The 13,026-nt window shown below is 42.2% G+C and overlaps 1 protein-coding gene across 1 annotated transcript in view; it reads right to left on the bottom strand.

The window, feature by feature from the left end:
- Positions 1-13,026, bottom strand: part of CEP295 (centrosomal protein 295) — a 50,429-nt gene that overhangs the window by 21,078 nt on the left and 16,325 nt on the right. Inside the window, exons 9-16 of the mRNA XM_066622393.1 lie at positions 11,663-11,821; positions 9,983-10,207; positions 7,908-8,011; positions 6,177-6,386; positions 5,101-5,201; positions 3,995-4,988; positions 1,422-1,596; positions 697-849 (exon numbers count right to left, since the gene is read on the bottom strand). Coding sequence (XP_066478490.1) covers positions 697-849; positions 1,422-1,596; positions 3,995-4,988; positions 5,101-5,201; positions 6,177-6,386; positions 7,908-8,011; positions 9,983-10,207; positions 11,663-11,821 — 2,121 coding nt within the window. The remainder of the gene's footprint in view (positions 1-696; positions 850-1,421; positions 1,597-3,994; positions 4,989-5,100; positions 5,202-6,176; positions 6,387-7,907; positions 8,012-9,982; positions 10,208-11,662; positions 11,822-13,026) is intronic.

Below are 13,026 nucleotides of genomic sequence, written 5' to 3'. Positions count from 1 at the left end.
AAATTTTTGGAAGCCTTGTTTTAAGAAAACTACAAGCTCAGCTCCATAATTTTACAAGCAGCAATGTTTTTGATACATGTGTGCTCACTGCAGGTATACAACAGGTAAACCTGCCTTACTTCCCCCTTCCTCTTGGGATACTCATGGACAGCAACCAATTTGAAACCCAGGCCAAACCAGGGAGAAGTACTGGGGTAACAGGAACAGTTAACACATACACTATTGAAAGGCAAATCTCCCCCTTTGGCCCAGCCAGGCATCAAGCATCTCTTACATATTGGCATAAGGCCTTAAGAAAAAGGGGGGAGGGATGAGAACTCAGAAAGACATGCACAATGGTTACACAAACCATGATCAAGCTGACAAGTCTATTCTTTTCTTGGGTTATCAGTCCTGCCAACATAGAGCTGGGCAAGAAACAAAGGACTGCTCAACAGATGGTCAGGCCAAGGAATAAAAGAATGAGGGAAGGGGAGAAGGGTAGCTGGCAACCACTTACTGGCGAGATTTACCAAAACGACTACTTTAGAAACATGCTCCTGTAATACAATTGCTTCTAAGTGGTCTAGCAAAGGCAGGAAGCTTTTCTTTTTTAATAGCAACTATAGCAACTACAAAATGAGGGTCAGATCATACAGCAAAAAGGTACAGAAAGCAAGAGCTTCCAATTAACACAAAAAAAGTCTTGTTATCTACCTGGAGCAGAAAGTCTGCCACTCCTTGGTGTGTCAAGCTCCGGAATAACACTAAGTTCATGCTGTTCCAAATTGAGTCCTAGCTTGACTTTTGTCAAGGGTGGTTTTGAAGTTCTCCATTTCCCTTCTTTTTCCCAGGGATTTTGATATGGCTCTGCAATGTAAAGAGACATTTCAGGTCACCTGAAACTATCACAGAATAGCAGGTAAGAGAGAGGGCTATGTCCTAGAAAATCCTCAGCTCAAATCTAATTTCTGGCATGTAATACATGAAGGTGGCCTACAAGCCTCCCGTTACAATCTGGGAATACCAAATACAGACTTTCATTACAGCATTGTTGGAAGGATTGGGGTAACAGTTACCTAGATCCCAAAAGCTACTTTAGGCCTGTCTAAGGAATGGGGCACATTCAGTGGAAATGTGAAATTTTCTTCTTCTTTGGATATGGACTCCCATGCCATATCAAACTACTTTTCATAGTCTCCTTCAATTCAAAATCAGTTTGCAATGCAGCACAATGGGGTAGGACGAGTGTGCAAAAAAACACAAGCACAACTTTGTGATTCTATGGATCACAGCCAATGTAGGTGAAAGTGCACTGAGCATTGTAAAGTGCTACATGAATACCAAGTAATAATATTACAAGAGCCTTCAACTGAATTGAATAAGGACACAAACATACTAGGCTGCAGGCCAACATTCAAGTCATCACAAAGGAACCATACCCATCTGTTCAGCTGAACCAATGCTTTGAAACAAGATATTTTCAGCATGGTTGCTTGTCGCAGTGAAGTAAACATCTTCTTGGCTGTGGCCGTTTGCTTCTTTAGAAAGTACTGAATTGAAACTGTCAGTCTCTTGTGTTGGTGTTCTCTCTGTACATGCACTGGACTGCCCTGCCTGTCGAGAGGAATGATTTCCAAAACATAATAGTTTTTCCATAACATGTATGCAGCCAGAGGATAAAAAGTATATTATATAAATGACATAAGGTGCTTTATGGCTTATCTACCCAAGAGTATAATTGATTGGTTTGGCCATGGTTCTTCCCAGCAAAAGCAAGATCCTTTACTGGAGAAGACAAGGTTTGAACCAGGGGCACAAGGCAACAATGTACCACTGAATTATGGCCTCCTTCCCAGGGATTTGAAATACTACAACACACACAAGTCAAGTCTGGATAACAAAGAGGCTAAAAATAATAGGATTGCAAGATTGTTTCTACCTATTTGTTGAAGAAACAGATTCTACCATTACAAAGAGTAAAGATGCAACACTTTAAAACAGAGGTTCTCAAACTTTGAGGGAGCTTTACTCCCTCAGTAAGTTCTTGCAGGGGAGGGGCTAGGGCAGCAATGCAATCCCCATGAACACGTCGCTAAGGAGGGGCAAGGGGGGTGCGTGTGTCTTACTTGGACAGATGCAGAGCTGCAGCAGGCTGCAAGAGGTGCTGGGAGCCCTGTGCAGCCCTCTGCAGTGCTCCCCGAGACTTGGAACTTTCCTTGAAAGCGGGCCAAAGCACTTCCGTTTTGCATTGCGCCTGCTTTCAGTGAAAGTTCCAAGCCTCGGGGAATGCTGTGAAGGACTGCGCAGGGCTCCCCACACCTCCTGCAGCCCTACATCTGTTCAAGTAAGACACAAGCACACCCCTTGCCCCCCTTAGCGATGCCTCTCTCCCCTTCCCCCGCCTCTTAAAGGGACGGGGGAAGCGTTACTCAAACTGGTGGGTTGTGACCCACCAGTTTGAGAACCACTGCTTTAAAAAGTAAAGCCCAGAAAGTTTCTGAGGCCTGAAATGGAGTATGGGAAATTTGAGGGAAACATTCTCTTTCAGAATGAGTTAAATACTTCTAAAAGCAGTGTTTCAAAATAATAATATTACAGCTGACTCACATGTTGGGAAATCTCTTTGATCCAAAATTCAAAAGGTGGTAATGTTTAATGAAGATAGCATTGCTACTGCATTTGACTCAATTGCTAAATAAGCAAGTCTCTTATGAGGGTGTCAGAAAAGCATTTTCAAATGTTGCAGAACATTTGCAGATAACTTATCAGATGCTACTTCTGATTAGAACAATACACTTGAGTTATACTAATATTTTCAAGGATACACTATTCAAAAGAACAGAGTAAGGTGGGAAACAAGAGAAAGTCACTGGTTCAGGATGGCTAAATTTCTTTACAACCGTACAACACTCACCGTTTGATCCTATCCACATTTACTCAGAAGCAAATTTCACTCAATGCAGCCCATATATGAGGATTATATAATATTGAAAAATTCAATGTTATGATATTCATTTAACTGAGTATCCAAATATTATTGTGACTCCTTAATTTCAAAATAGGAGCATTTTCTGAAAATTTACTCAGGAAAGAAGTCTCTCTTTTAGCATAAGGCTGTGGTCTAAATACTGATTCTAAACCAAATAAAGCTTTATTTTCCTTTACAATATTGATGGTTTCCATTTTCAAGTCCCCAATTTCCTCAATGAGCAAAATCCAAGTCATATTTAGGCTCTTTGGATCCAAAAACTTTCAGCTTCATCTCCAGCACATGAACAGAACATTTACACTTCAAAAATGTCAAATGTACAAAACAGTGCAATTAAGTGCCAAGTTATTCATAAAGTGTTTCATATTCTGAAAGTAGTAAAATCTGACAAGAAAGTATTTCAGTGTTTCCCAACACTTTTTCTCTACTCCATTAGGAAAGCGGTTGCCCTCTCCCACAACTTCCACATTTCCAGAAATATTAGTACCTGGATCAGTGTACCAGTGATACTTGAGGTGATGTCCAGTGGTACTCACAGGACTCCAGATCCTTACAGCCTGGCAGCGAGACCAGTAATACAACAAGACAAGCAGCAGTAGGAGGCTCAGCTCAGTAGGCACAGCTCCAGCGTGTGCTTTTTGCACACTCAAAAAAGCCCTCCTATCTGCCTCAGCCTCTTACTGGTGTTTGCTGCATTATCTCTGACCTCTCAAATCCAGAAGTAACTGGCAATGGCATCACTGCCAGTTACTTCTGGTGGTATTTTGAATAGGAAGACCATGCAAAGTGGTACAGCAGGGAACAAATGTTGAGAAACGCCACTCTGGATAAGGGTTGACTGAAAACAAGTGGCAAGGAATGAGCATTACTAGCTAGGCTTCCTATTAAGCAATCTTGAGAACATACTACAAAGCAATATGGTGCCTTTAGTTCCCATTAACAGCCGAGAATAGAGAGTGGTACTCATTCTGAACTAAACGGAAGGGTAGTCAGAACGTCTCCTTGTGCACTTAAGAAGCATACCCGTTTAAGAATGTCCTTTAAAGCCTCTTGCTGCTGCTCCATTTGCTGCTTCAACTGAGAATGCTTCTGCATCAGCAACTCCTCTTGTATTCTCTGTCGAGAAAGCAGAGCTTCTCTTTGCTGATCGAGCTGCTCTTGCAGTTCTTTCAAGTGCTCTTGCTGAGCCTGGATGCTCTCAGAGGAAGCTAGCATTCTATCCCTTAGTTCTATTATATCAGAACTGGAAAAGGCTCCATTTTTTATTACCACACATTCCTGGGTTCCCCCAGTCTCCCTATTTACAGAAGTAGGCAAGGAATAGAGAGGCTGAAAATGAGGAAGACATGCTGGATCAGAGGTTCTTGTTTTACTCTCTGTAGGCAGATGTTGTTGCTTTAATAAGGAATTTGGCAGCAGATTCTTTTCTAGAGGTGTATGAGTTTCTGATTTTTCAGGCCAGAGTGCCTCTGAAGACTCAGATGAATTCTCTGGAGACAAATTGAACCGAACGTGCTGCGTGGGAGCTACTGGTTGACTTGTAACAGAGGTATCCTGTGACTTAAGCATGAATGATTCTGAAGTGTCTTGAAATTCCATTGACCGTGTGACAGGTATCTCCTCTACAGCCAGCTTTTCTGTCTGCGGACAGGAAGTCTGTGACAACTGAGAGGATGTGTGCTCTACCTGGGAACACACAGGCTGGACCCGTCTCCCACCGCCCACATCAATTTGCTCTTTATTTTTCTGTTCTGATGGCTCTTTCAACAGCCCTTCTGCAGACTCTGTGAACTCTTGTACAGAAGCATTTTTAGATGGTGGATATAAGCTTTGATTTACTCTCTGCAACACATCAAATCCTTGCAATTGCAGGGGTGATTCAGGAATCGAATTCCACTGTGCCGGTTTCTTTACATGATTTAATAATCCTGCAGAAGCAGATGAATATCTTTGTTTTAGCTTGTTCTGATACTCCAGTAAACGTCTTCTTGCTCTGTCAACAGACTCTTTGTGTATCCTATGGTGAAAAAAAGTGATTACTCAAGCAATTTTTCCCAAGCAGAATCATCCAACTGCTCACACAGTATTGAACAGGCAACCTAGCCATCTCAATTTTAACAGAAAAATACCTGTTTTGCATTAGAAGACGTTGCTGATAGTCACGAATCATCTGAATATGGTCATCCTCTGTAGAGCTGCCAGCCACCTCAGCCTCTGTGGCAGTTTCAGCCTAACAAGAATAAGGAAATAAATATCAAAAACAGCAAAAAGTTATTCACTGAATTACTTCTGGAAGACACAATAATTCTTGTTTCAAAGTTAGCAAGTCACAGCATACCAGAGTTTATAGAGGATCCTTCAGAGCTTCCTAAGCCTGATACTGTATACTTGATCATTACCCCTTTTACCATTTCCAACTTTTGCTACTGTCTGTTAGTCTATCAAGTCAGGTCATTTCTCTAGCCTTTTCCCCAAGAACTAAGACACAAGGGTTCTAAGAGCATTTGTGGTTTTCCTGCAATGCTACTATTTGTGTTTTCTGTGCTGTCAAAATGGAATACTAAGTTGCATTTCTGATTTTTCCACAGAAGGAACTTACGGCCCACTGCACAAATTAGTCAAAGAGCTTTAATTCTCATTATAAATTAAAGCACACAAAAAATTGTTTAAATTCTGTAAAACAGGGGTTGGCAGCCATTCCAGACAAAGGAGCAAGACATTCGGCCATGATGACATCACCATATTTCTGGGCTGTCGAGCTTCCAGAGGCAGCTGAATCAAGCATGGATTGGGAGGCAAAGTCTCTCACCCGATTTGCCATGTGCCAGACAGAAAATGGCAGAGCCTGGGCAGATAGCTCCATCATTGCCTTTCCAGCACACAGCAAGCTGGGTGGGAGGCATTGCCTCCTAAGCTGTGCCCAGGGCAGGGTGGATGACTTCGGGTGGTAGGCCGCATCCGGCCCAGGGGCCATTGGTTGCCAACCCCTGCTGTAAAACAACATATTCATGCATCAATTACCGCTGTGCAGTAATCAATTAAATGAAGAGATGCTTCTGACAGTTAACTCCTTATTTCCATTTTACTGCTCCATCCAACAACTGCACTAGAAAATCCAGCTTTAAACCTTGGGGAATGAAAACAAGTTGAATTCCTGTCTGCACTGAGAAGAGGCACCATTTTCCTACAAGTTTTTCTACTTTACCTGATGTTCTACTTCCTGCTGCACAACTGGACAAGTATCGTTCATCTGTGGCATCTGCGATCGTTGGGCTCTTTTGTCTTTCTCGGCTTCCTCCTGCTGCTGCTGCTGCAGACGAGCCTTCAGAAAATCAACCTCCAGCCGTATCTTCTGCTCTTCAATTTGCTGAAGCAAGGTCAGCTGTTGTTGCTTTTGTTGTTCTAGCCACTCCATCTAGTCAAAAGGAAATTCCTTGTGTTAACAACAGGAGGAATTTCACAGATTCATAGAGCTGGAAGTGTCCTAAAAGTAATCTAATTCAAACCCCCCCCCCCCCCCGCCGCCTGTAGCAGGAAATCCTCCTAGAGCAGGGGTTCTCAACTGGTGGTACACGTACTACAAGTGGTACACTGGGCAGTGTTGGGTGGTATGTGCAGCACCCAGCGCTTGGCGGTGAGACTGCAACGGGAGCTTCTAATGGCAATAGGAAGCTCAAGCCAGCAGGCAGAACTTCTTGTGCAGTTTTCTAGTGCAAGAAAAAGCTCACCCGCCTGCCCTGAGCCTCTTAGTGACCTTCGAAGCTTCCATCATGGTCTCCAAATCCGGAAGTAACTGGCGATGATGTTATCACCAGTTACTTCTGATGGTACCTTTGAGGTCAGAGCAGTGGCAAGTGGGAAGTTGGGAAAGCAGCATTGAGAATGCTGTTCTAGAGAATCTCCAGCAGGTGCTTGTTCAACCTCTTCAAGAAGAGGCTCAATCTGTTTCACTGCCAAACCACCTGTACCAAAAGGAATTTTTTCCTGATTACAAATGGAATCTCTTCTCTTTCAGTTTGTACCGGTTGGATCTAGTTCTACTATATAGACCAGGGGTGTCCAAACTTTTTGGCAAGAGGGCCACATCATCTCTCTGACACTGTGTCAGGGGCCAGGAACAAAATTTGAATAAATTTATTAATATTAGAGAGGGAACTTATACAAATGAATGAAGGTCTTGCAACAGCTCAAGGCCTATAAAAAGCCTTGCACAAAGCAAGCCCGATGTTTCCTTCGCCTCGGCTGCTGCATCACAGATGTTAAGTAGCAAACAGCCCTCTTTGCACAGCTCATGCGAGAGGTCAAACAGTCATCCTCATGCTGAGAACAGTTGCGTCAGTCCAGGGCGGGCTCCAGCAAGTCTCCAGAGGGCCAGAGGCTCATTGGAGACTGGGGGTTCCCCACAGGCCGGATTGGGAGTCCCCAAGGGCCGCAAGTGGCCCCTGTGCCAGGGACTGGGCACCCCGGATATAAACCATTGTAAGTAGCAATCATTTGAGTTTTCTTCTGCCTTTTCTTATGTGTTCATATGAAGAAGATTACCTTAAAATTGTGGCTACCCGAGTTCTTTTTTTAAAAAACCATTTATTGTGAATACCCGAGTTTTCTGAGATTGTTTTCTATGCTTTCCAGAATACAGTTACTAGTGACTTAATGCTAATTTTAAATGAAAGATTTCCAGATGAAACTTCTACTAAATTAAAAGTATTAGTCTGCAGTGAAAAGTGCTTAGTTGAGCCACTTCTTCCTGCTGCTCAAGCAGAACCAGAGAAACTGTGATCATTTCAAAATTTAAAGATGAAATATTTAAGTTACATTGTTTTCAAAGATGATGTGAAAAGGCAACACATTTGCAAAAAATAATCTTAACATAACTGCATCATTACTATAAACAGAAGCTATAATATTCAAGAAGCCAAGATTAAAACAATTATACCCGGTTTTGTCTTTCTGTTTCCTTTCTAATTTCAGTTGCTTGTTCTTGTGGGTGACTTGGGACTACATTTCCAGCAACTACAGTTTGGTCCAATACTTCTGCAACTGATCAAACAATATAAACAAGTAGTTAACAGAATGCTGATATGTTTAGAATATTGATTGAAAAGGAGTATTTTGTTGTCACACTTGAATTCTGTCCATGAATTTTGTTAAAGGAGCACATTTTTTTGAGGTATAACAATTTCTGGAGAGAAAATACTATTCCTTCTCTCTCTTCACAAAATCAGGTGCTAAACTCCACTATATGCATATATAAACAAACAACATTCCTACAGTATAATTATTTAATTTCTCAGCATCAGTTAAAAACCATGTGATCATTGCTTAAATTGTACTGCTAAAATACTTAGCCAGAATCTACCATTTTGCCTTTCCCATTCATCAAAGGGTTAAAGTCCTTCTTGATGAAGCAAATGCTCAATCACCTCTCCAAGGTGAAAGGAGACATTAGATGTCCATTAAAAATAAAAGAAAAATTCCACCCTTACAAAAGATCAGATTCCAGTACCTTAACATTCTTGCTAAGAGCCAGTGTAATGACCAGCGTAGACTTTTTTTACTTGGAAGGGATGGGTTCAACACCATGCTCAATCAGGAAGCTCACTAGGTATTTCTTGGGCCAGGGTATCCTCTCTCTCAGGATAACCCCAAGTATTCTGCCTTAACCCTTTAGAGCAGCGGTCACCAAACCTGCGACCACTGTCTGTCAAAATAGTGGTCCCCATTCAGACCAAAGCTTACCATTCCGCCTCTGCACTGCCTGTATTCTGAATAGAACTGGGCACCGGGATGCTCTAGGCTGTTGAGGCGGTTGCCTGGCATCCCAGAAGGTTGTGCGATCAGACATCCAGGCAGACTTGGCTATGTCTCGGCACCCAGATCTATTCAGAATACATGCAGCGCAGAGCCGAAATGGTAAGCTCCACTCACAGAGCAGAGGGCTTCCCCCAAACCCCCAATCCGGCCCCCAGGCCGGGGTTTGGAAAGCTCTGCTTTAGAGGAAGGGAAGGATACAAATGAAATGAAAATAAGAGAAGGTGAGGCAATTAATGTTTTACAGAGCAAGATTTCATCAAATATATTTTTCTTCCTGCACTTAAAGACATTAAGGGCCAACTCCTATCCACTTTTCCGGCACTGATGCAGAAGCAGTAAATTCCCAACAGAAGAGAACAAATGTTTCCTTACCTTGAGGAGGCCTCTGTGACTGCCACCACCACCACAGAATGCAGGCCATGCTCCATTGGCATAGCTCCATCAGTATTGGAAAGTTGGATAGAATTAGGTCCCCAGTCAAGTATTACAGTTGAAGAGGTAAATGCTAAGCAGCCATGAGACGGCCGCTGAAATCTTAGAAAGCAAACGCCTACCTGACAACAGCTGAAATGTAACCATAGCTTATTTGTCACGGTAAACTTAATATAATCTAATCAACCTTATCTCAAACAAAAGGGAGAGCCATAGTAATTTACAAACTAAAGGTATCTGAGACTACAAGCAATTAAGATAAGAGCAGTCAAACAGAAAATGCTATCCATTTAACTTTTAGCCAATAGTCATCAGAGCATCTGCCTCAAAGCCAGGGTGAAAGCCACAGAAGAAGAACTGTGAGATTATATTCCACATGGTTCAACAAAGGAAGGAGACAAAGACTTTGCTGTTGTTTTTTTGTTTTAGACCATTTCTCCCAGAGATCAAAGCAGTTTACAAAAAGTTGATGAGAACAAATATATTTTAACAAATTAACAAGCTCTCTGCCAACAGCAGGCTGGAGTGTTGGGCCTTCTGCTAAGCTAGTGGAATGTTTGACTATTTCTCTTTGTACAGCTGACGGACCACCAATGCTGTATCACAAACTGTTTTGAAACTCCCCTCTGCCACACAGGGAGCTGCTATTTGAGAGGAAAAAAGGTTAAGTCACCTTGACATAACAGAATTAGTTTCTCAGTATTTAGGATCCTGGTCATTATTAGGTTTGGTTTCAAGTTCTGAAAGAAATCACAAAATACATACCCTTGACGTCAGAAACAAGATCACTACTTGGTTCATGCTCAGATTCCGATTCACCCAATCTTCTTCCTCTGCCAGATAATGTTCCTGACTCAATTGTCCCAATTTCGCTAGGAGTCTCTGCTTCACACCTTGATGTCCAGTGGTTTTTCTGATTCCTGATTTTGTTTAGCAATTTTGTAAGAGGTAATTTTGAATGGGTCAGAAGTGTCTTTTCCACTTCACTACCTGAGGGGAGGGGAGGGAGAAGTCACAAAAATGAGTGCACGAAAGAACAAGAAACACACCATAAAAGTAGAATGGCTGTATGTTAGGCAAGTAGGACATGCATAGATATTCTACCCAAAACTAAATCCTGCATTAGATTTTTGTCTTTATTAAACATGTGGACTGTGTTATAGAAGCAGTCTTGAGAGCCTTTTGGGCACAGAGGGCTAAGGAAGAGAGATGTTCTAGTTGGGGTTTAGCCAATTGATTTTAAAGGTCTTACATAAATCCACAGCAGGTTCTGCTCTTGCTCCAAAACCATTGGGTTATATGATTGCATTGGTTCATGACATTCACTACTGCAAATTATGCATTTGGTAAATTATACATGAATTAGTGACAGATAATAAAACTTTGCAAAAGGTTCTGACATTTTTTACACTGAACACTTACAAACACAAGTCCATCATTTTGTTATGCAACTAAGATGAAAAATGTTACTAAACACAACTTCTCTGTTCTTAAGCATGCAGTAAAAATCTTTGTATTCTTTTTAACAGCTTTTCGGAATAATTGGCTGCTTAGTTTTTATAGTATGGTTTCATCTTTCGCCTATGATTTTGCTTTAACTTGCTGTTAGCTTCCTCAGTCCTGAAGGACAGGACATAAATATTTTTAATAAATAAATGTCAGGTACTGTGCACCTTTCTCTTCAAGCACATGTACCCCTTGTCTTGGCTGCTGTAATCCTTGGGACACCCCTCCTGCTGAGGTGTCACGGTCAAGTAACAAAGCCTATAACTAACATTTATACCACAGGTTTTCAAACTAGGGCATCATGACAGCCTACCCTGAGAAGACCTGCTACTGGCCCCTTAAGGGGCAGGAGAAGGCAGTAGCAGCACGATCTCCAGGATCACACTGCTGCCAGGAACAGAAGGATTTTTTTAAAAACTTACCTGCAGCCAGCACTGCAGTCCTGGGGATCCAGGGAACTATCTGCCTGCAAAAGTCTAAAAAGAAAAAAGGGCACCTCTGAAACCAGAAGTTCCCTTTCTTCTATTTCTTTCTTCTTTCTATTTTTAAACATTTGGAGGCATGGGGAGCCCTGCAGAGGGCTCCCCAAACCCCCCAAGAACTGCAGCGCTGGCTGCAGATAATTTTAAAAAACCCTCCTATCCCTGGCAGGGACACCCTGGAGGGTGATCCTGGGTATCGCACTGCTGCCTTCCCCCCTCCCCTGCAACCTTACGTTGGGTTTCAAGCTTCCAAGGAGTTTGAGAACCGAGAATTTATACACTACACTAGTGTTTAGTAAGCTATCCATCAATGTTCACATTTATTCTTATGAAATCCTTTGACACTTTTCCCTTACAGACTCCTTACAAAACCTTCACTAGAACATATAGTTTACATTCAGTAGCGCTTACTAGCAAATATTCACATGGAAGAATCACGTTTAGAAGTTCCTCTTACCACCTGATTCATGGTCTTTCACCTCATCCCCCAATTTGGGTGGCACCTCACATACAGAATCTGGCTCCTGGGAGAGTTCCAGTTCATCATCTTGAGAATGATCAGAGAAAGCTGGCAAAGGCTGTGGGTCAACGTGCAAGATAAGGTCTCCTTTCATTTCTAGATGAAGAAATTAAGCAACCTGAAACATTCTGTACTGCAAATTAACCACTGCAAACTTTTAAATACAGCTATCTATACAACTCAGTGCCACAGGAAAGTCAGTATATACTACAAGGTGTTCAATGACATAAGGAGAAACTCAGAAAACATAACTTTTTCTTATTACTGATGTCATTTCTTTTAGAATAAGATAACCATAAGCTGAGGCAACTTATAATGAAAATTTTGATCACATATTAACTGTAATCCCCGCATGAAAATATGTGAATGCAATCAATCTCTCTCTTTTCACAGACAGGCAATATCCTTTCCTAATTTTGATATTTATGGTGTCTGAGTAGGGATTGTAGGTAGCACATGACTGAAGAGAGTTTAAACAGAAACACTAGAAGCAACATAAACCACCTATAGTGCCATGATCAGAAACATTCTAAATGCAGAAACATTCATTTGGGCTCTGAATTACAATCTAGAGTCATCCTTAAAATCATTTAGAATGGAAATTGTCAATAAAAGTTACTGTAGGCTTAAGGTACAATTCCCCCAATAATGCAGCTACAGAGCCTCCCTCCCTTCCAAAAGAAGTTGGGTGTGTTTATATGTGTTGTGTTGGCAACCTTCAGTCTTGAAAGACTATGGTATCGCGCTCTGAAAGGTGGTTCTGGAACAGTGTCTAGTGTGGCTGAAAAGGCCAGTTCGGGAGTGACAATCCCTTCCACAACGGGAGCAAGTGCAGTCTGTCCCTGGTCTGTCTCCCTGGCTACGGGCCTTCCTTCTTTGCCTCTTTGCCTCATACTGTTGGCCAAGTGTCTCTTCAAACTGGGAAAGGCCATGCTGCACGGCCTGCCTCCAAGCGGGCCGCTCAGAGGCCAGGGTTTCCCACTTGTTGAGGTCCACTCCTAAGGCCTTCAGATCCCTCTGAAGATCCTTTATATGTGAGAACCTCTGAAAGGGCTGGAGACTGTACAGAAGCATTCTTGACAGACCAGCTTCTTCATCTTCTAAATCAGCAGTTTTTCTACTCCCTGGGAACCCTTATTCCATTAATTAACTCTGGAACATTTGCCAGGGGAAAGAACAGTACATCACAAAGGTGTCAAGCTCATGAATGCACAAAGTTGCTCTCTCCTGAGTCAGGCCATTAGTCCATCTAGTTCTAGTATGCTGACTGGCAGCAGCTTCTCAGGGTTTATCATCATCAT

This window comes from Tiliqua scincoides, chromosome 3, assembly GCF_035046505.1.
Source record: "Tiliqua scincoides isolate rTilSci1 chromosome 3, rTilSci1.hap2, whole genome shotgun sequence".
Lineage (NCBI taxonomy): Eukaryota > Metazoa > Chordata > Lepidosauria > Squamata > Scincidae > Tiliqua > Tiliqua scincoides.
The sequence above is the reverse complement of the archived record's forward strand: the minus strand, read 5'-3'. Positions and strand labels throughout refer to the sequence as shown.